Below are 20,812 nucleotides of genomic sequence, written 5' to 3' on the forward strand. Positions count from 1 at the left end.
GATTCAACACTCGCTCCACACTTGACGTCTAACTTTGCACGCCCCATTTCCCTCACAATAACCGACCGCCTTGAAATTTGGACATATGTTTTTATAGATATCAATCAATCACTCCAATAGTATTGGTTGCGTCTAGTCTTTCAACATCCAGAGGTCTATCTCCGTAGCCCTTCTATCATGTACTGCCGTATTCCATCCCACGCCATGACCTTTTCTTCGTTGTCTGCGTTGTCATAAGCTTCCCACCCTCCAAACTTTACCTTTCTCCTCCATATGTAGTCCAATGTGTTCCATAGTCTCCAGTCCCAAGAATACCCATCCCCCATACCCAGGAATAAAACAATAGAAAACCAAAGCAGCAAAACGAGACAAACCACTCGTGCGGAAAACCCCAAAACACTCGGGATATCATTATTCCTTCAACAAGTCACATCCAGCAGGCCACATCGTTCCATACCTTTCCATCTCATTGCGGCATAACTCCTTCCTTCAACAAGCTCAAAGCCTCCTCGTACCGCTTTGGGTTGTGGTCCGTCAGCATGCTCTTGGTAAACCTGACCTCTCCGAACCGCACGTCGGGAGACTTGATATACTTCAGCACGATCCGAGTCGCTGGCGTGCCGTCGATAAAGAATCCAGTTGCACCGGCACCGACTGTTGGCGACCCATCGCCCCCTTCGCTCGAAGGAGGTCCCCCGGCCACAAATGCATCCCGCCTGTGGACCCGCGTCTTCTCCAGCGTGAAAACCTCGCCAGGAGGGAGCAGTTTCATGCTCATCATCTGAGATCGTATAATCTTTAGTGCAGCAAACGTCCAGGGTCCATCCTCCGTATCGGAAGATACATTGTCGCCACTCGGCATACCTCCGACGCTGTAGCTGCTCTGCCAGGCCCTGGCCAATCCCGCCCGGAAAACGGTCCACAGTCGGTCATTGGTGTCCTTCTTGGCCTCGCTATTATCGTTCTTGGTTGCGATAGCAACCGCCTGCAGGTCGTGGAGCACGCCGAGTGAGAGCGAAGGCACAATATCGTCGCCGTGGACGATGCTAGTAATGAGACCCCGCGTCGCCTTGCGCAACGATGCTGACATGGTTCCTGGAGGGCCGTATGCAAACACGTGGATTGGCCGGCCTGCCGGGAGGCAGAGGTCCTTGGTGGTGCGTTCTGAAGATGAAGTCGACTGCAACGAAGAGGCCGATGTAACAAACGCGGGGCCCGTTGGCAGACTGCTCGGCTCCGAGAGCATCACTCCAAGGAGGGCAGTGACGGCGCCGCCTAGAGAATGACCGCACAGAACGAGTCCGTAATCTTTGTATTCCTCGAGCGCTGCCTTTAGGATCGCGAGCACACGCCCATCGCCGCCATACAGCAAACGGCGGGCTGACGCGTGGATTCCCTTGTGCACTTTGTAGCTTCTCCCACGCCACAAGAGGTCATCGTAGTCGCAAGTCATGTCTGCAAGCACATCTTCAAACCCCAGAGTCCCACGACATGCCAGCACGACGGCTTTGGCTTCTTTATCAAGCGAGATGTAGTGCGCCAATGGCACGCCCGTGTTTGTCGACCCGGTAGAGTCGGATCCACCTTGGGGATCAACAAACGAAGATAGCAGAATCGATCCAGTGTCAGACTGGGTGTGGTGCGCGTACGAAGACAGCTCGTGGTGCGTGTCATCATTGAGCGCCTGTGACCAAGCCATCTGCTTGGAGATGCCCATTACCTTCAAGAAGCTGGAGCCGTAAGATGCCGAGGAAAAGAGCATGTAGCGCGTAATGTTGCGTACAAAAGGGCATGCCGGGAACATGCCCGGAACTATGCCCGTGCTACGCAGTCCGTTTAGAGATTCCACATCGCTGTACGCGCTCCGTGAATAAAACGAGGATAGCACCAGGGAAGTCTGCGAGTCGCTTGTTTTGAGAGTGCAGATGCTGGGGTTCTGAGATCTCGACCTTCGGTGGTGCCTGTTGTTTGTCGCTCGGGACTGCGATGACCCGGACAAAGACGATAGCGGGTTGCGCTCCGCGATGTCCTTCTCCGATCTCGACTTGGACAAAGACCCACGACTCTGTGGCCGAAGTCCAACGGCCCCTGAAGAACCAGCATCAGTACGCATCATAGCCGGACTGATTGGCCGATTACTATCAAGAGTATGGATTGAGTATGTATCACTTTGGGAAACAAGCGAGTCTCGCTTCCTCTCATGAACAGCAAAGTAACTCGTGCGCGAGTGGCTTCTTGGAAGAGGATCAGGTGTGCCGCCGGATCTTGATGGTGTTGTCTTGGTGACAGAACTAGCACTGCCATTGTTGACGCCAATCGGAGGTGGAGGTGCATCACGCTTGGGTACTAGAGACTGAACGGTTGAAGAAGAGCGCCCAGGAATAACGATGTGTGGAACAGATGGAGATTCCGACGGTGTCAATGGAGAGAAGCTGGACACAGCAGGAGAGACGGGGCTGACGGGTGCAGTCTTGGACTTTCTAGATGACTTCAAAGTCAATCCGTCACTGTCGGCTGATTCTCTGCGCAACAGGGCTGGTGCCGGTCCCTTCTTGAGAGCAGCCCGGAAACTGGTGGTCTTCTTTGGCGGCGGCGGCGGCGGCGGCGGTAGCGGCTGCTGCTGCTTGGGCTTCGGTGGTGGCTCATTGCGCGCAACTGACGATTTTGGTTTAAGGGGCGCCCTCTGGCGTTTCTGGTTTGCCGATTCAGGAGGAGGCGTGGCCCTGCTGGTGCCAGCTCTGGTAGATTGCATATATCCCTTGGTAGGCGTGCCACTGCGAGTACTCGGTGGCGACGTTCTTGAACGGGTCGAGGCCATATCGCCTTTAGGTGGGACTGGTGGTGGTATATCCAAAGTATCCTGGTCACTGCCATCCTCGGTGCCCGAGTCTTGGATCGCCTCGATAAGTCCCAAAGTTTCACTGTTTGAGTCATTATCTGAGCCGCTCTCGGTTCTATGGATGTCTGTTGTCCTGAAGCTATTGCGATCCATCCTGTAGACATAACGGTAGCTCGTGGCATCACCCGTCAGGCTATCCTGACGACGGGAGGTCAGCTCCTTTGATTTGGATACCTTTGTAGGCCCCTGTTCAACCAGCTCTGCTCCTGGAGGTGGCGAAAGCGGAGGGGGGCTTGCGCCACTAATCTCTACCGTGATCGTTTTGCTGGTATTTGTCTCGGTCTTTATTGTTACTTTTGCTTCTTCCGGTAGGCTCTGTAGAATCTGGTTCTTGAGGTGTACTTCCGGCAACTCCTCATCCTCGTCGCTACTATGTTGCACGCTGTGGTTTTGTATAGCATTCATGACGGCCGTGTTGGTGCTTTTATCCATTGTAGGCGGGGTTTCCTTGCTTTCGTGGTTGTTGTAAGATCCGTTGTGCATTCCGTAGAGGCTGTTGTGGTGAAAGTTGAATCTCTTTGAATCATCAAGGCTCAGGTTAGTCTTGATACAAGTGCAGTGCCTCACAGTCTTTTTGGTAGCAAACTCACCTCGCCGCTCACGTCAACCACAACATCCCAAATGACTTCGTCAACCCCCTGTTTCCGGTGATCATTCTCGGTCATATCTCGGCAGTATACCTGCAGTACCACCATCAGAGCAAGCCCCTGGAGAAGGTCAAGCATGCCAACCCTTTCGCCCTCCTCGCCTGTCGCTGGGTTTTGGAATTCTCGACGGATCAGAGTGAGTATGCTGGCGATAGCTCGCGACGACTCGGTTGAGCCGAGAAGCTGATCTATAAACCCCAGATAGAACTGCGTGAGATGATGTGTCGAGGAAGCATACGTCTCTGCTGATTGAAAGCATGCCGAGGTGGCCAGGGCGACGGCAGTAATGGAGGTGTGAATGTTGGTCAAACCGCGTTCCACAAAGCCCGCCGTCTGCGCACGACTGAAATCTGACCTGCTAACGGCCATGACGTCCTTGCCGGCGCGGGTGATGATACCCTCAACCCAGTGGCGGCTCAGGTTGATTCCGCTCAAGGTAGCATATCTGCTGATTCTGAAAGCGAGCGAGCCCACAGAGGTTCCTACTTGAAGACATCTACTTGCTGACTGCGTCGTGTATGTGACCGCTTTTGCTAATGGGAATGGCAGGAGTGTCCGTCCGTTCTGGGCCTGCGACGAGGTCTCGTATGCAGTAACTTCCAAAGAACCCTCCCATTTGCTGTCGGCAGCATCTTGTTGAGATGATTCTTCCATCATGTCCAGTACTGTGGATGGATTGCCGTCTTCGTCGCTTGTGGAAGCTCGTGATAGGATTTGAGACGCGATGGCGGCATCTTCCCCCCTATTGGAATCAACCATGTTGACTGACGATGCAAAGAAACGAGCGAGGCCCGAACAGACCAAGGCAGCTTCACCGTCTGTCCCGGTCGCCCATCAAACTGAGGGCAGATAGGGTTCGGGTGTAGTTTGTCAAATAGTTGCTGGGAACGGGGACGGGAGCGGGAGGGGTCGTCTGATATCTAAAAGCTGACGGCATCCGCGACTGGCGGCAGGCTCCAAAGAAGGTTAAGTCGGCCTAAAATCAAGCCAAAAGGAAAGACGGATTGTTTCCGTAAAAGTAGCACAAAACCCGATGTGCATCTGCCTCCAGGAAAGGCGCTAGGCGAACCATTAGAGTCTTGGCAGTCGATATCAATATTCCTTTTTGTATTCTTTGCCTGATTGGCAATGAAAGAACAAAAAAAAAGATCAAAGTTTGTCCAAGGCTATCCCACGACCCTCGTTGTGATTATTGGATGGTCAATAGATAACATGTGCCGGCCATCTCGTATTGGTGCCTAGAAGCAAGGATTAAAAGGCCCGGTTGCTGTGGGAGTAGAACGGTAGTTTGTTTCCAAACAGATGACCTCGACGTTTGTTGAAATTGATGCGCTGTTGGAAAAACAAAACAATTAAAAATCAAAAAGAAAGAAAAGTAAAGTAAGTAGGTATGTATGTATGTATGCCTCACCGGTAGATCCGGATCCCTTGAGCCGTCGACAGATGGTGAGTTTGAAAGTGCATAAGGATGCAGGATCTTTGCATGTGATCAAGGAGCTCTGGACCAAAGAGATGGACGGATCATGACCCCGCCTTGCTCCTATTCCCCGGGCCCATGCAATGCAGGTCCAATCTGTCTGTCATGCGGGCAGGCAAGTGCGGGACAGTACCGGGAAGGGACCTTGACTGCACTGCGCTGTAGTGCACTTCACTGCAACTTGAAGAATTTGGCAGTCAGTTGAGCTACATACAGTACAGTCGCCACCATTTGCATTTGAATTTGCACAAGTACAGGAGATGCACCCCTCCGACCCCGCCACCTGCGCTGTTTAACTGCCAGCCGAGCTGGGAGCCCGGAAATTTGACGGCATTCGCATTGACGGCAAAGAGTGGGGGGTTCAATAATACGGGGGGTTTTAGTCTAGACTACGGTAGTTAGCTGTGTTTTAGGGTCGGTTGATATTTCACCTTATTTCCTTCCCCTTTGTGATAATCATAAGGCACGCACTAATTCTTTACAGTTGTAGAGCAGTAAGACAGCCCTAGAAGGAGGAACTGGTCGCAATCGCTGCTTTCGCTCACAATCTCAATCGAGAACTTAGCCTTGGGCGTGAGGTTGGGTTGCTCACTGAATCAGTCATTGGATCTTTTGGTCTTGGTTCGCCACGTGAAACGATCTGGTTTACCCTTCCCCTGAATTTCACCCGAAAGCTTTGTACCTACCAGTAGAAAGCACCAGAACAAAGCAGAGATCTCGATTGAAGACATTGGATCAGGAGGTCTCGAATATTACCAGCTGACTGGTTCTCGTACAGTTGGGTACATTTACATCAGACGGTGAGGTTAACTCAACGGAACAACGTGTACCGCGAACTAATAACGTAGTAATCGCCATTGGGAGCAAGCCACGTCAGGTTAATTTCTGACTAGGTAAGGGACTACTACTACGGCAAGTTCTAGCGTGGCAGCCCATTTAGACAGTGACAGGCATCTGGGTTGTTCGGAAAAAGAACTTTCTTTCGGTGCCCACCACGTAGGTGCTATTTAAGGTAGCTCTGCATTCATTGGCCGCCTGCAGCCCATTCGTCTAAAAGGCAACTGATTGTGCAGTTTGCGACGTTCAAGGCAGTGACGACGAAAGACCAGTGCAGGGTAGGTCATGTCATGGAAATCAAATTGATTTGCACTCATGCGATATTCGGTTGAATTACCACCACCTGTACCCGCTTGTTGAGGACGTACTGGTGTTTCTTTTTGCCCAAAACAACCCACCATCCATCCCTTCATTCATCCAGGTGCGTCATCGCAACACACGATTTCTCACCCCTTTGCCTAGCCCTTTATTGTTAATCACGGCCCGTCAAATCGCCGCTCGATCGGGCACCGGCTTGAGCGGCGGGTCTTGATTTATTTCAAGACTTGTGGATGGCTGCCCATGTTTGCCTTTACCCTCAGCCGACTACAACCAACGGAAACTTTCGACCATTCTTTGCTTAATTCCCGACGGACTTGCAAGCGCTCACCGGTCTGGGGTTGTTGGTTGACCGATAGGATTGACCACGGCGAGCCTGAAGTTCCTGTTACTATTCCTGTTTCTGTTTCTGTTTCTGCATATGCATGCCTTTCCTGTAATGACAAACAAGCACCAGCCATGTCGTCTCACGTCACTCATCACTGCGGTTCGGATCCGATTTTATGAGTCCGAGATTATAACGGTCGTGAAAGCCTTCAAACTGGGCGCAGGTGCAGCCGCTCACCGATCGCATCAAGCCGAGTCCTCGAGCTCCGTCCGACCCCTAAGATCTACATTTTCCCGCGCCGTGAACTGATTCTGCGCCACCGTGCACGCACTTGCTTTTGGGTCTAGGGCTACGGTGCTTCCGAGCTTCTGGCTCACAGAAACATGGCGGTCTGGTTGCTAATTAGCTTGCCTTGCTTGCCCTTGGTTACACACGAAGGGCCACCAAATGAATCTGCAACTCCGCGGTATAGATGTGACGCGGCTTGGTGGATTATTGAAATCTTCAGCTCCATGTCTTGCAGTCATTTAGCAACCAACCCCCCCCTTGAAAGGATCTGTACGACACCGCTTGCGCAATGGCCTCCTTCCCGTTGATGACCTAAAGACAGTCGCACAGGTACCACGATGACTTCCTTTGTCCTCGTGACGGTCAGCCCGCCCCTTCAGTGCAAACTCCGCGACCAGACCTCTTCTGCAATGTCAGAGAACACCTCAAAGCGAGTCGTAACAAATTACCACTATGGCTTCGGATGACTTTCTGCAGGGCTAGGCCGGGTTGAGTCCGATGGTCATTGTGTGTCTCTCTCTCATTTTTGGTTTCAGTCCGGCCGGTGCCTTGGTTGTTTAAAGTAATGTTTCGATCCCCAAATCAGGTTCGTTTGAAAATTGTATCAAGCAAGAACTGGACTCGCATCTTTCCTCTATGAGTTCTAGATTCCCAGCCTCAATTCCAGCGCAACTGAAAAGCTGTCTTCATTAATTCATCTGCGAGATCCCAAATCAGTTGCTCGGAGGTTTCTGTCCACAAGCGTCGACACCCGGATTCGTGCTCCGGATATCCCCAATTCAATCTACCGTGATACGATACCCCCACCGGAATTCATCACCCGGGACCTTTGCGAGTTGCGTGCGCTGGGGTTCAAGGGTTCCTCAACTCCGCTTATAATTCATATTCAGCCGTCCCAACGAGGTGGCGGCCAGTTGCTTTTCGAGACAAAATGCTTGTCGGGTCGATCAACGTTCCCTACAAATTCTTGCCCAAGGAGCATTACCAGCATGCCGTACTGAGTCGCCTTTTGATCTCCTTGCTGAAGCTCGAGTGAGTCCGAAATATCTTCCACCTCGTTGTGGATGCTATCCTCTTCGTAGCCTAGGCACAAACTAACAAGGACATTTAGAGTTCGCAACAAGAAGTTTGGAGACAAGAATCCCCACATTCGGGCTTTTCGTCGCACCAAGGTTGTTCCCATTTTGGATGAGAACAACACAAGGACTGGACAGTACAGGAAGCACAGGGTTCTGAACCTGCGTCGGTAGAAGCTTTTGGCCGCTGCAACCATCCGCCCCAGCATCACTTGTAATCAACGACACACAGAAAGAACATGTCACCACACAAACTCATGGAGACCGATAATGCCCAGCCCACAAAGGGGCGCCACTGGATCATGGGCGCCGAGGCCTTTGAGAGGCGGATGCCGCACCACGATGGAATCAAGGCGCTTTGGGAGACCAAGTGGAAGTTTCCTGTAAGTGTTTAGCATGTCGTTTTTTGTACGGCAAAATTTCCTCTAAATATAAAGGATGACACAACCAACAAGAATGCTTTTTCTTCCCACAAAAAAAGTGCACAAAAAGTCTGTATCCCTTCCACGACGGTAAATACGAAGACTTTGAGCCCATATTTACCCACCTGATCGCCAACGACATCAACGATGGGACCTCGCCCGAGTACACGCGGGCCTTTTTCCCCATCGCCGAGGCGCTCGTCGCCCGGGCCGATGCCGCCACTGCCGGTAGCGCAGAGGCCACGGAGCTGTACCTCCGGGCCTGCGCCGTGTACCGCATCGCGCGCTTCCCCTATATCACGGCTTACCCGCGCGTCAACTGCCCCGTCAAGTGGGAGGCCTGGGAGGCGCAAAAGGCGGCCTACTTGCGCTGCGGCCGAGCCTGGGCGGAGCCGGTCCAGGAGGCCATGGTGGCGCACACGCACCGCAAGGGCAACGACCGCGACTCCATCCCGGTCTACGTCAGGGTCCCCAAGACTACGGCAGAGAGCGGTGGACCCTGCCCGGCTGTCATCCTCATGACCGGCCTGGATGGATACAGGCCCGACAACACAGTGCGCTGCGACGAGTTCCTGGCTAGGGGTTGGGGTGTGGTCGTCGTCGAGATTCCCGGCACCGCCGACTGCCCTGCCGACTCTGCGGATCCCGAGAGCCCTGACCGGCTGTGGAGCAGCCTTCTGGACTGGATGACGGCCTTGAAGGTATTTGACATGCGCCGAATCCTGGTCTGGGGGCTGAGCAGCGGTGGTTACTACGCTATCAGGATCGCGCACACCCACAAGGACAGGCTGGTGGGCTCCATTGCGCAGGGCGCAGGGTGCCATTACTTTTACGATCGCGACTGGCTGGAGAAGGCTGATGGGCATGAGTATCCCTTCAAGTGAGTCGATGTCCACTTGTGTCTGTTTTGAGGGGGCTCTCATTACTAACAAAAGGGGTACCTGGGTAGATTGACGCCGGCCATGGCTATGAAGCATGGTTACGAGTCCGTGGAGGAGTGCAAGGAGGGCGTCCAGAAGAAGTTCTCGCTCCTGGAGACGGGCATCATCAACATGCCATCCACCAGGCTCTTGCTCGTCAACGGTACGCTGGACGGGCTGATGCCCATCGAGGACTCGATGATGCTGTTCGAGTACGGCTCGCCAAAGGAGGCGCGCTTCTTTACCGATGCGTTGCACATGGGCTACCCCTTGGCCAACGGTGCCGTCTACCCTTGGATGGAGAGTGTGATGGCTTCGGTGCAGTGAACATTGGGGGTGCTTAGGTCTAGACCTGGGGTGTAACTGGTTATAACCCAGAGGATGTTGTGTCTATGTAAAACGCACAATTTCACGGCAGCATGATTTGATGATGCGTACTTTATGTTCTTATTGCCGTGAGTTAATGTACAAAATGTGGTTTTGCCAGCGCAGACCCCTTACTCTGCCGGCTTCTGCGTCGACATGTTGCCCTCCTTGTCATAAAAGATCTCGCACACCTTGACTGAACGCAGATGATCAATCCCTCCGCTGAGCTCACAGTCGTGGTGGAACAGGTACCACTTGCCCCTGAACTCGACGATGGAGTGGTGCGTGGTCCAGCCCAGGACGGGTTCGAGAATCCTCCCGCCGTACGTAAACGGGCCGTAGGGCGAGTCGCCGACGGCGTAGCACAGGTAGTGGGTGTCGCCGGTGGAGTAGGAAAAGTAGTACTTGCCGTTGTACTTGTGCATCCAGGCGGCCTCGAAGAAGCGCCTGTCGTGGTCGTCGGCCAGGATGCGCTCGCCCGTCTCGGGCGCCAGGATGTCGATCTCGCGCACCTCCTCGTCGAACTGGTGCATGTCGCGCGTCAGGCGGGCCACCTTTGGCCCCAGCGCGTACACGCCCTCGCCCGAGGGTTCTTGGGGCCCCTGGAGCGAGGCGTCAAACACGTCGTTGCCCTTTTGGTAGCACTGCAGCTGGCCGCCCCACAGCCCGCCAAAGTACATGTACGCCTCTTGGTTGGCGTCGTCGTCGACAAAGACGGCCGGGTCGATGCTGAAGGAGCCCTTGATGGGTTCCGGGTCCGCCGTGAAGGGCCCCTCGGGCTTGTCGGACACGGCGACGCCGATGCGGAAGATGCCCTGCTTGTCGCGGGCCGGGAAGTAGAGGTAGTACTTGCCGTCGCGCGTGGCGGCGTCGGGGGCCCACAGCTGCTTGGACACCCAGGGGATGTCCTCGGCGCGCAGGGCCAGGCCGTGGTCCACGACGGGCCCGGCCGGGTCGATGCTGTCAGTGGAGAAGACGTGGTAGTCGGCCATGTCGTACTGGTCGCCATTGTCGTTGAACTTGACGTCGGTCTCGCGGTCGTGCGACGGGTAGATGTAGATCTTGTCGTTGAAGACGTGGGCCGACGGGTCCGCCGTGTAGAGGTTGGTTATCAAGGGGGCCATTTTTTGCGACACGGACTACTTGTGGTTTTGGGCTGGGATATGTCGAGATGGCAAAGTCTGCGGTCTGGAGACTATAACGGACAAGGACGATATGAATCGAGGATGAACTCGGGACGACAGATCCAGCTCGAGAAGAGGATGTTTGTCCCCTAGATATAAAATCCCGCTTCCCCTCATCCCGACCTTGGCGTGTCCGCGCCGCTCTACCAATGTCGAGGTGATGATGCTGAGCCGGGTCTAATGAAATCTGGGACCACGCAATTGTCGAATTTACCCCGATTTAGCCGGCGACTTTACCACATGGCTGGATATACCAACATAGGCTGCTTATCACTCTCGCGGGCCGCCAAGGAAACCGACAAAGAGGAGAAATTTACCAACTGCGCGCGGGACCTGCATTGTTGCGCAGGTGATGAGTTCAAGATTAGGCAGCCTGTATGGCTCTCTCTTTTCTATGGAAATGCGCAGCTTCCAACACTCATGTCGATTTGTTTAGCCTTTGAATCTTCCTCCAATCCCGCTGGGATACTGGGCTGGACTAAGGGTCCACAGTGGGAAGCTGCGGGGTCGCTGGCCGCCGGATCGGCAGCGTTCCCGTCGTCCTCCCGCAATCCAGTGCAGCTACCTTCCCAGGTCTCCCCAAGTCTGTCCATGAATACTCAAACCCCGCGATAAAGCTGCATTTAGGGGTAAAAAAAGATAAAAAAAATAAAAATAAGAAAAATGAATAATAATACAAAGCACGCGCTAGTTGGTAGCTTGATCATGGTATCTAGAGAACCCATGAATCTCGCAGGTGAATCAACTAACTACATGTCGCACGACATAATGCCTTCTGTCACAAGCTTGTCGACAGACTGACTTTCCTGGAACAACCTGTAAGTAGCAAATCTAGTAATTACAACCACTCCTCTTATTACGTGGTAACTACTCTTTGGGAAATTCTGTACGTCGTAGATTTCTGCTCCTAGCAAAGCACATGAGATGGTCTTTTTCAAAAGTCATGTCTTTGGACGAGTGGAGACCAGATTGAAACTTGGCTTTTGGAAAAAAATCAAATGAATCTACTAGGAATACAGACGTATGCCCACGTTGTCAATGCCCGACGCTCCTTTTACGGTAAATTCACATCTTGACATTTACATACAAACGAAGACCAGGAACTCGTCTGAAGCAACCCGACATTGTCAGGTGAACCGTCGAGATAAGATAAGCCGGAAGCGTCTAGGTTTATTAGGGGATGTTTCAGCACTTTTTACCGGCAATTCTTGTTTTTTTTTTTTTTTTTTTTTTTGCCCTTCCCAGCAAGCCAAGCAGAAACTTAGACAAGCAAGATTGAATTTCAAATCATCACGATTCACCGGGCAAGCCGGATTGTCATTGGACAAAGGGAGGCAAATCGCAAAAAAAAGGTAATCAAGCCGGCGGCCCCCCCAACAGTGGTGGATGGATGGTCCTGGTGGATATCGAGATGCAAGGGGTGAATCTATGCGCAGCACCCGTCCAAGCCGTCGCACGATTAACATACACCCGGTTGTGGACTCGGCAGGCCCGGTACGGTGATGACCGAGTGTCAGGACCAGTCGCAGCCGGTGAGTGGTCTTGCTCAGATTGTCTCTTGATGATTAATTTTGCCTCTTGCGACAAAAACAAAACAGCAGGTTTTTTGTGCATGTGGCCTGTTTTCCAGGCGCCATTTTATTTCCCTGTTGTTAAGGTAGTAGTCTACCACGTACGTAGTGGCCAGTGTGTACGGAGTAGGGTAAAGAGAGGGCTGTGTCGGTGGCGCCAAAACAAAACCTCCAACAAAACCATCCGAGTTTTCTTTCTTTTTTTTTTTCTGGGGGGATGTCTGTTCAAAGTGCCACAGTGGCCACAGGGCGTCAAGTCGTCCCACTCAAACTTTGGCAGGCACCTCCCAGTGAGGACAACACGAAATCGCAGACTGACATTGATTGCGTTTCCCGTCGGATTGTGGAAGCGTGACGTTCCTAAATCGTAACTGGCCTACGTGGAATGCAAATTCGCATAAACCTAAGCCACAAAAACCTTTTTCAACACTGAACTTTTTACACGTAAGCTAAGCTGGGAGAAATTCAACTTGCCATCTACGGGGCACAGTACTGTAAGAAACTTTCCATAATTTGCATCTCAACCTTTGCTTAAAGTTGTCTCAGATTTCGACGAGGGTTAGGTGGTAAGGAATTTCTCCAAAGCACCAAAAGTCCGGGTGCCGTCAATTACCCACAGTAGAACAAAGAAGAATACAGTCAGGTATCAGATTGCACAACCGCACAAAGCTTCTTTCCCTTGAACCAGCCAAAAATCACAGCTCAGCCCTTGCCAGCATAGCATAGCCTGGGGACGTCTTGGCGGGCGGTGGGGGGTAAAAGCAGGTGCAAGCACGGGATTGTGCCAAAAGTGGGCTGCTTTGGGAGGTGTTGAGGCTTGGCTTGGCCGTTCAGCTCGTGGACCGGTCGCACCAATCGTCCCATAGTTCTGGACCGAGCAGGGGACCGTGGTGGAGAAGGATTCTGTGTATCAGCACATCAATGCTAGGTTCGACCTTGTTTGGTGTGCGGTTGGAGGACGGTCATCCGAGAGGCTTTGCTAGGTAGGTGGTTTCTAGATTATCATTTGGCATTTGGAAGGGGAGGAATTTTTATATCGTAATTTCTTTTTTTCCTGTTGCGGATGGTCTAGGTAGAGGTCCGAAAAGAGTGTACAAAGTTATGTTGTACCGGTATGCAGTTGGGCTATTAAATGTAGGTACCATGGCACAGTAGTATAATATGTGCCCCATTCTATACCGGTAATACTACCCAGGTTGGAGACGGAAGATATCTGCCGTACTGTGCTGTCCTGCACTGCAACGTCGTGGCTGTAACTTTGTAAGTAAAGGTCATCTACATGAACTGATTAATTCAAAATAACCACTGACGAAATGGCAAAACAAGGTCACCATAGGCGAGGTCGATGCACAAGGCAGACTCCGATCACAAAACAGCAGTCTTCCCCTATTCTTGGTGGGGGAGCGACATCGAATGACAGACGGCGGTTCGAGCCAGCAACCCACCGGCACTGCTTCCGCTACCCCACAAAGAGACAGGATCGTCCGCTGCTGCCGTCTTGGTTCCTTTACGGCCAAGACCTTGCTTGTTCGGGGTTGACGCTGGCCCCCGAATTTCGTCTAATCCAATCCATGGCGGTTGAGCAACATGCGATTCTTGCTAGTCTTATGCAAGCCACCTACGGAATGGGCGAATAAATATTTAATTAATTAATTAAATTGAGCTTTCCATATAACAAAACAAAACATTGCTACCCAGCGGGGTGCGGAGACTTGCGAGGGGAAACGACTCCATCGTGCTCAAACAGAACTGTTCCAGTGCCGCCGTGGACGCCGCCAAGATGTAGACAGCTGTCTCTGTTTGTTTCCTACGTCTGAGGGAGGGCTTGGAGCTGTTCCAGAAGCCAAAATCCAAGCTAGAATTAGAAAAGCAAACAGAAGTGGCCCCACGAAGTCCACCGTTTGAAAGATCACGCGAGCTGCTGAAAATTAAGAAAAATTAAAAATTACCCGTAGTATTCTATGGAGCGATCGTGACACTAGCAAAAAGAGTGCTACGTAACAAAAAAAAACTGGTTCCATTTTCACAGTCTAGACAGTTAATGATGACTGCAACCTTAGCAGTCATGCTTTTTTGCGGCAAAGTTCTTTAGCTGTAGGCGAAACAAGGATAGGGCGGCTCTTGGTGTCCCAAGCCTCGACCCACCACCACGCCAGAGCGACCGTTCGAGATGAGGAGGTGAGGGGAGAACGAAGCCTGGGCCATGGGCCCGGTCAGGGCCAAGGGTCGCTAAATTGCATCCAAAGGGAAAGTTTGTCCAGTTACCCCTGCTGTACCACAAATCCAAAGTCTCGTGTACTGGTCGCCGTCCCTTTTCTTTCCATGCAGTTAAATCTGACTAGACCGGTTAAGGGGACAAGTCAGCAATAGGGAAAAAAAATACATTAGATAGACAGACATCTCAGACGGAAACAAAGAAGGGTCGTACGTCACTTGACTTACTTATTACTTCAAGCACCCGGCCTACTTCTTTGCCTCACTCGCTCGTCTGGTTCTTGGTTTTTTACACATCCAACCACCACCACTACTACACACCACCATTCAACTCTATTACCCTCCTTCGATTAATCACAGCTTTGGATAGACACGTTGCTAGCACAACTTGTTACGCCACACCACCACCACACAACACACCACCCACATATTTTCGACTTAAATAAATTGTGGCACGCGACTAGTCGATCAATCAAGACTTCTAGGCTCCCTTTGCTACAAACTCTGCTGGATTTGATAAATCTGTGCGACCAACGTCATCATCATCCACCTTATCAACATATAAACCTCAGTACAGCCACCGTCATCCGGTTATCCCAACAAGGACAACACCAGGTCAAAATGGCAAAGTCATTACAAAAATCCGAATCCGGTGTTCCGGAAACCATTGTTAGCACTACCGACTTGACCATGGCTGAAACCCAGCAAAAACCTTCCACTTTGTTCTTGGAGATCCCAGAAGGCAACTCCAACATCCACCCCAACACTGGCCTGCGCAAGTCCTGGTCGGTCGGCTGCACACAGTCACTGGAGCACACCTCTGGCATGTGGTACGACGGACGCGAGCACCCATCCGGTGCCCTGGACGACGTCGAATTTGAGGGTGACTACTTTGACGACGAATTTGACGCCTGCTGCGGCCGCGAGAACGACAACGACGACCACGTCTACATGAGCTACTACGGCGGTCAGGCATACTACGCCGACTCGGAGGCCGTCTACTCGGACGAGGAGGGTGATTCTTTTGATGGCGAGGACGACGACGACGAGGATGACTTCATGTACATGCGCCGACCCAGGAGGGGCGCCAACTCGGACTCGGGAACAGAGGGTTCTACCGGCAGCTGCGAACCCCCCAAGGACCTCAAGGAGAACAAGGAGCACTTTGACGCCAGCAACTACCCCATCGACGCCCACGCCCTGCATGGGAAGCTCGCAAGGCTGCAGATCCAGAGCTGCACTTGAAAAAGGTCATGATTCAGGGTTCAGTGGGCCAATTCGACGAATCAGAACCTAAAAGAAAAGAAAAGAAGCAAAAAAAAGGGGCAGCAGACTCCAAAATCACACTCCACTCGACCGACTTCATCATGAGATCACCACTCCTCATTTCCGACGGATGAGTTTAAACTCGGCAAAGAGGAAAAGAAGTTCCTCGCTTTCCCCCAACAAAAGCAGATTAGCAGCAACCCCCGCCGAGACTGCGATGAGTATCGGCGCCAAGCGCCGGGCCAGAGGAGGAGAGCAAATAGATTGCAGCCAGTCACGTGAAGACAGGTGACGACAGAGTTGCGGACAAAGTCGTTTTAGGCCAAGGGCCGCCCCGTTGCCTGAAACCCCCCCCCCCCCCCCAGTGGCAGCTGGACTGCTTTTTGGACCTAATTCCCACGCAACAGGGGAAAGACACAACGCGCATCAAAAAGAAAAGAAAAAAGAGAAAAAGTCGAGACCCTTTGACCAGGAAATTTGGCCAAGGGTGACAGCCACGTCAGTGGCGCTTTTTTTGTCGGTGAGCCGCCATTGGGTGGAATGAGAAGATTCTAGGCCAACTTCCATCAACCACGCTAGCGGGGAGAGAATCTTCAGCGTTTCTCCTGCTTGGCGCGGCAACGGCCTAGTCAGGCTGCTTTTCCAATGACATGGTCACTTGAGAAGATGGCAAGGGGCAATTGACGAGTGGAAATACCTCGATTGAAGGAGGGAAAAAAAACCCCCCAAAAAAAGCAAACATTAGAACGGAGTCGAAAGAAGAAATGTACCAACCGATGAGGCATGAAACTAGAAGGGCCTATATGGCAAGATGCAAACCAGATTAATGTATGACCTTATGTTAACAATATTCCCATAGATTGCAAACAAACAAAAAAATATTGCAACCAATTCATGACACTTCAACTGGACCCTGTCAACTGTCTTCTTTTGGATGAAACCTTGATTTCTTACTTGCCTGCAGGCACAAAAGCTGCACGATGAGCTGCACGATGCGCACGATGCGTTCGCTCAAATGCCCATGGGAGCTGATCGGTGAGACATGATACGTCAGCGCTCTGGGTTTTCATTTTTTTATTTCTTTTCCCCAGCCAGTGATAATTAGCTGCGTGACCTGAGCTGAGCTGACCTATTTTGCCGCCTTGGAGGTGACATACTCTGAGTCCTATTGTCCTATGAGCAAAAGGTTGGTGACATTGGAGCCGCGGTAGTCGTCCTGACCGCCACTGTCTTGAAGCCTTCTGACGTCGCTTGGCATTTATCTTAATGATGTGCTTTATACCCACTACCGGTTCTAGACTTTTAGTCCGTCTACCTATTGTGATATGCTTACAGTACGATTTTGAAGCGGAAGGATACGGAATGCGGGCAGAATGAGTAGCGCCGTCATCACTCTGGTATGTCTCATGCGCAGTTGGCTGCGACTGACAAATGGGACATTACCGATCCTCGAATCTTTTTCACACCCCTATTCACTCCGCTTTTGCGTGTTCATCACAGAACAAAACAAAGGAAAGACTGCCAGGAGCTGTGTCATGGAGAAGCGGGCAGGCGTGGCTTGGCAGCTGCCTAAGCCAGCAAATGGATACTTCCAATGCCATACCCTCCAATACTTTTACTTACAACATCACCATCTCACTTCTGCCCGTGTTGCTTCTGTTTGTGGGTCAGCAATCATGTGGCCCAGCACCTGAATCCATCGTACTCCCATCTTATCAGATTCACGAGTTTCCTCCAGCAGCATTGGTGCTTCTTGGTCACATTGGCTTCAATTTCCAAGTCGGTCTCTTTGCTTGCTTGTCATGTTAGTGCACGAAAAGCACATACAAAGCATTGCGAATTGCTGGCTGGCACGACACGTATATCAAAATATTGTTTCGCGTGTTTCTTTTCTGTTTTTCTGCACTGCTAGAAACTTTTGTCACGAGGTCAAACTGGCTTTTTCTTATCAAGCCCAAGCCCAAGCCCCAAATTGCCCGCATAATTGCTGGCCTTGGAGCAGGGTCGGGCCGCAGCACATCATTTATTCAACGACCCCTTTTTGATACAAGGAATCCCTCCTTTGGCGAGATGTCTCTGGAGTAGCATGATGGCCAAGGACTCAAGTAGCCTGGCCAGAACATGACACTATTCGAGCTTCTAGATAGTCTCCAAAACCTCTAGGGCCAACATCGTCACGGAGGTGCTGCCTCTTGAGGGATCGGGACTGTCTGAGGCCGTGTATGAGGATACTGTGCGCCCTTGTACGTTTGGCATCATTCTGCGATGTCCCTACATGCACCGTTTGTCCGTTTAGCACCACGTGTCTACAATCACCACCAGAAAATGAAAGCCAATGGCCTAGATGCAAAAAGGTCAAAACTGTCATGTTTTCTCCTGCAGATCGAGGGACTGCGACTTGCAGAGTTGTTTTGCACCTATAGTAGGGAGTCTTTCGGCCAGTCATTGGTCGGTGTTATCTGTCGATATCGAGCCGCACCGAGACTAGTTGGAAGACCCAGCTGCAAGTTTTCTTGTGGAAAACGAACATGTTGGGGCGATAATATTATCCATATCCACTATGTTAAGTAGATAAGTAGGTAGGTATCTAGGTACATAAGACTACCAAAATGGGAGATGACAAGATACAACCCGCCAGCCGTACCAACTAGTCTAGCAGACAAATCCTCACCAACATTTCCTTCATTGCAACATCACCACCACCCCAATTCCATTGCCCCTAGCGTTTTGTTTTCCCACCATGAACATTAACATTTTAGAAGCAACCTCGAGAAGGCAGAAGCTGAAAATGTTGGCTCCGGCCCGCCTGATCACTTCTTTTTTGACAACATTCTTTTTCTTTTCGTGTTTTGTGCGCTTTCGTTGTCACCTCTGCCCCCAGTATTCAATCCTGTCACTTTAGAAAGCCCGCACTGCAAAGCTCAAGGGGGCTGCTGTTAAAGCCATACCAATAATCGATAACAAATATATATCTGGCTCCCGAGAACCAAAATTTGTACTCTAGTTGCCGAGAAGGCGTAAGCACGCGCAGAATGATGTCGCCTTCATCGAGCGGGCCTAAAACAATGGGGTATTGTCCATGTGGGGAGGGATTCAATTGTCCAGGAGCAGAAGAGGGTTGTTGGCCGGCGCATCCCAAAGGCAGGGATTTCAATCATCGCCGAGGGCTCGACTCGCAAGGTACTTGCTGACCGTCTCGGCCGTCCATGATCGTCTTTTTGATTTCCCACGGGCTATATAATGAGATGGTTGTGAAGACAGACCATATGTTATCCGGAACGTTGAGCGATATTGGTTCCGCTTTATCGTTTGGTCAAACAGGTGAACTCCAAGCTGCAAAAAAGCTTTTAGTAGCCTGCAACTCCTGCAACTAACGGGCTGGATAGCACAAAGGGCATCATCGCCAGCCAGTCGTAGAGCCCATGGGCTATACAAACAAGGAAGCCTGTTCTCGAGTATATAGATTGAGGAACTCGTATTTTGCCAGTGGGCCACGGTGGGATCTTCCTGCCACAAAAGATTATACATCAAATGCAAAGTGACGAACAGAGTCTGTATTCCGGCGTGGTAGGAGGGATCAAATCTGTGATCCAACCTACGCAAACTGCGGCATGTACGGCACCGCGGGTTGTAGTCGTCATGGCGTTGACGGAAAGACGAGACGCCGAAGGTAGTTGGAAAATTCCGCGTCTCCATATGCTCTGAATCCCATGTCCTTGGCTGTAAAGTCTTTGTCACCAACCATTAGTGCTGGATCCTTGGTCTCAATGACGCATCGCCAAAGATGTCTGAGGAGTTCGAAATGCACTTTGCCTGGACCACACTGAGCCTCCTGCAGCCGTGTAACCGTAAACGCGATTTCAGGCCATGAAGAAGAGGCGGCTTGGCCCGAGCTGGCTACTCGCCACTGGCAAGATTGAGCGAGATGGGGCTCAACGATTTCCCAAGTGGCTGGTATCATGACGGACGATCACCCGACCCGACATTTGAACGTAGCTAGCCTTGCTGCCACGACTGCTGTCTCGGAGTAGAAACTGTCAGAGTCTTCGACATCTGAGTCGTTCTCGGTGCCTCCTCGGTGCCGAGCCCCAGGTGCCCGCCTGCGGCCGCAATAGTCAGGTCGCGTACTATCCGAGCCTGCTCTTCAGATAACCTTCCCGGCTGCATGGCTGGGATTAAGAGTCAGCAACTGCACTACCGGGGACTGTAGACGTTGAGGTGAGTCAAACTGTATTCTTTGACCATGGCATTAGTAGTGCGGTAGATGCGCACAGCACAGTCGAAAAACTTGACAAGGTCATCAGGAAGGTGTGAACAGAATCCGAGTCGATAAAGCATTCAGTCGTGCATTGTGGGCTTGTTTGTTCCGCAACCCCTCGAGAGCCATCCAGAAAGGAGCCTCATCCGCCCCTGGCTGGCGCATCGGGATATCCAGCTCCATCGTGTTCTTAAACTTACGGTACTGCACCTGGGGTTTGGATCTTCTGGACAGCGACTGGCTAGACAAAAAGAGGTCATTGCTGCGCGGGAGGCAACTGCCAAAAGTCACCCAGAGTGACAATGTTCCAGCCAGCGACGGGCAGTGGTTTGTGTCCAGTGTGTCGAGGTAATGCGCTGGCTCTAACGCTATGACGGCTGCGATGGCGGAGCCATCACGGTGCATGCCCGCTGCCCCCGCGGCGGCCTGCTCTTGATTCTCGTCAGCACACACCCATGTACGCGGCGTGAGCGTGGTGGAGGCGTTGATCATATGTCGATTCTTGCTGGCTTCACTACGGTATTGTTCTCCTTCACACGCGTCACCGCCTGGTGGTGATGTGACGGCCGTCAACAATCGTCTGTTGAGGTTTGTGAAGGCGATGGCATAGACCGGGTCCTTTGCGTGTAAAGCCTCGCCATGGACAGAGCTTCAGGAATGGGTGAAAGGTTATCATGTTTGTCCATTTACTGCCAGTCAAGTTGCAAAATCCTTCGAGGGTTTGCTCCGCAGTGGCTCGAC

General features: G+C 51.8%; 9 protein-coding genes across 9 annotated transcripts; 5 read left to right on the forward strand and 4 right to left on the reverse strand.

The window, feature by feature from the left end:
• Positions 1 to 78: 78 nt before the first annotated feature.
• MGG_02913 (uncharacterized protein) lies at positions 79 to 4,876 on the reverse strand. Its single transcript, XM_003720759.1, has 2 exons — positions 3,490 to 4,876; positions 79 to 3,415 (listed from the first exon to the last, which is right to left on the reverse strand). Exons 1-2 carry the CDS (start codon positions 4,303 to 4,305, stop codon positions 467 to 469), a joined length of 3,765 nt encoding a protein of 1,254 aa, XP_003720807.1. The 5' UTR covers positions 4,306 to 4,876; the 3' UTR covers positions 79 to 466.
• A 2,849-nt stretch (positions 4,877 to 7,725) lies between these two features.
• Positions 7,726 to 8,044, forward strand: MGG_17927 (uncharacterized protein; the record flags this gene model as incomplete). The annotated part of the gene is made up of 2 exons (XM_003720760.1): positions 7,726 to 7,826; positions 7,906 to 8,044. 2 exons carry the CDS (start codon positions 7,726 to 7,728, stop codon positions 8,042 to 8,044), a joined length of 240 nt encoding a protein of 79 aa, XP_003720808.1.
• A 65-nt stretch (positions 8,045 to 8,109) lies between these two features.
• MGG_17928 (uncharacterized protein) lies at positions 8,110 to 9,539 on the forward strand (the record flags this gene model as incomplete). Its single annotated transcript, XM_003720761.1, has 3 exons — positions 8,110 to 8,253; positions 8,352 to 9,172; positions 9,242 to 9,539. The coding sequence occupies 3 exons, from the start codon at positions 8,110 to 8,112 to the stop codon at positions 9,537 to 9,539; spliced, it is 1,263 nt and encodes a 420-aa protein (XP_003720809.1).
• On the reverse strand, positions 9,476 to 11,182 carry MGG_02911 (xylosidase/arabinosidase). The gene has a single exon (XM_003720762.1). It carries the CDS (start codon positions 10,700 to 10,702, stop codon positions 9,710 to 9,712), a length of 993 nt encoding a protein of 330 aa, XP_003720810.1. The 5' UTR covers positions 10,703 to 11,182; the 3' UTR covers positions 9,476 to 9,709.
• On the forward strand, positions 11,003 to 11,377 carry MGG_17929 (uncharacterized protein; the record flags this gene model as incomplete). Its single annotated transcript, XM_003720763.1, has 1 exon — positions 11,003 to 11,377. One exon carries the CDS (start codon positions 11,003 to 11,005, stop codon positions 11,375 to 11,377), a length of 375 nt encoding a protein of 124 aa, XP_003720811.1.
• A 1,206-nt stretch (positions 11,378 to 12,583) lies between these two features.
• Positions 12,584 to 13,431, reverse strand: MGG_17930 (uncharacterized protein). The gene has a single exon (XM_003720764.1). It carries the CDS (start codon positions 13,195 to 13,197, stop codon positions 13,036 to 13,038), a length of 162 nt encoding a protein of 53 aa, XP_003720812.1. The 5' UTR covers positions 13,198 to 13,431; the 3' UTR covers positions 12,584 to 13,035.
• Positions 13,432 to 13,646: 215 nt separating this feature from the next.
• Positions 13,647 to 14,014, forward strand: MGG_17931 (uncharacterized protein; the record flags this gene model as incomplete). Its single annotated transcript, XM_003720765.1, has 1 exon — positions 13,647 to 14,014. One exon carries the CDS (start codon positions 13,647 to 13,649, stop codon positions 13,968 to 13,970), a length of 324 nt encoding a protein of 107 aa, XP_003720813.1. The 3' UTR covers positions 13,971 to 14,014.
• A 652-nt stretch (positions 14,015 to 14,666) lies between these two features.
• Positions 14,667 to 16,772, forward strand: MGG_02908 (uncharacterized protein). Its single transcript, XM_003720766.1, has one exon. It carries the CDS (start codon positions 15,169 to 15,171, stop codon positions 15,790 to 15,792), a length of 624 nt encoding a protein of 207 aa, XP_003720814.1. The 5' UTR covers positions 14,667 to 15,168; the 3' UTR covers positions 15,793 to 16,772.
• A 3,037-nt stretch (positions 16,773 to 19,809) lies between these two features.
• On the reverse strand, positions 19,810 to 20,563 carry MGG_02907 (uncharacterized protein; the record flags this gene model as incomplete). The annotated part of the gene is made up of 2 exons (XM_003720767.1): positions 19,810 to 19,982; positions 20,272 to 20,563. The coding sequence occupies 2 exons, from the start codon at positions 20,561 to 20,563 to the stop codon at positions 19,810 to 19,812; spliced, it is 465 nt and encodes a 154-aa protein (XP_003720815.1).
• Positions 20,564 to 20,812: the final 249 nt, after the last annotated feature.

The sequence above is a fragment of the Pyricularia oryzae genome, chromosome 7 (assembly GCF_000002495.2).
Source record: "Pyricularia oryzae 70-15 chromosome 7, whole genome shotgun sequence".
In the NCBI taxonomy this organism is placed as follows: domain Eukaryota; kingdom Fungi; phylum Ascomycota; class Sordariomycetes; order Magnaporthales; family Pyriculariaceae; genus Pyricularia; species Pyricularia oryzae.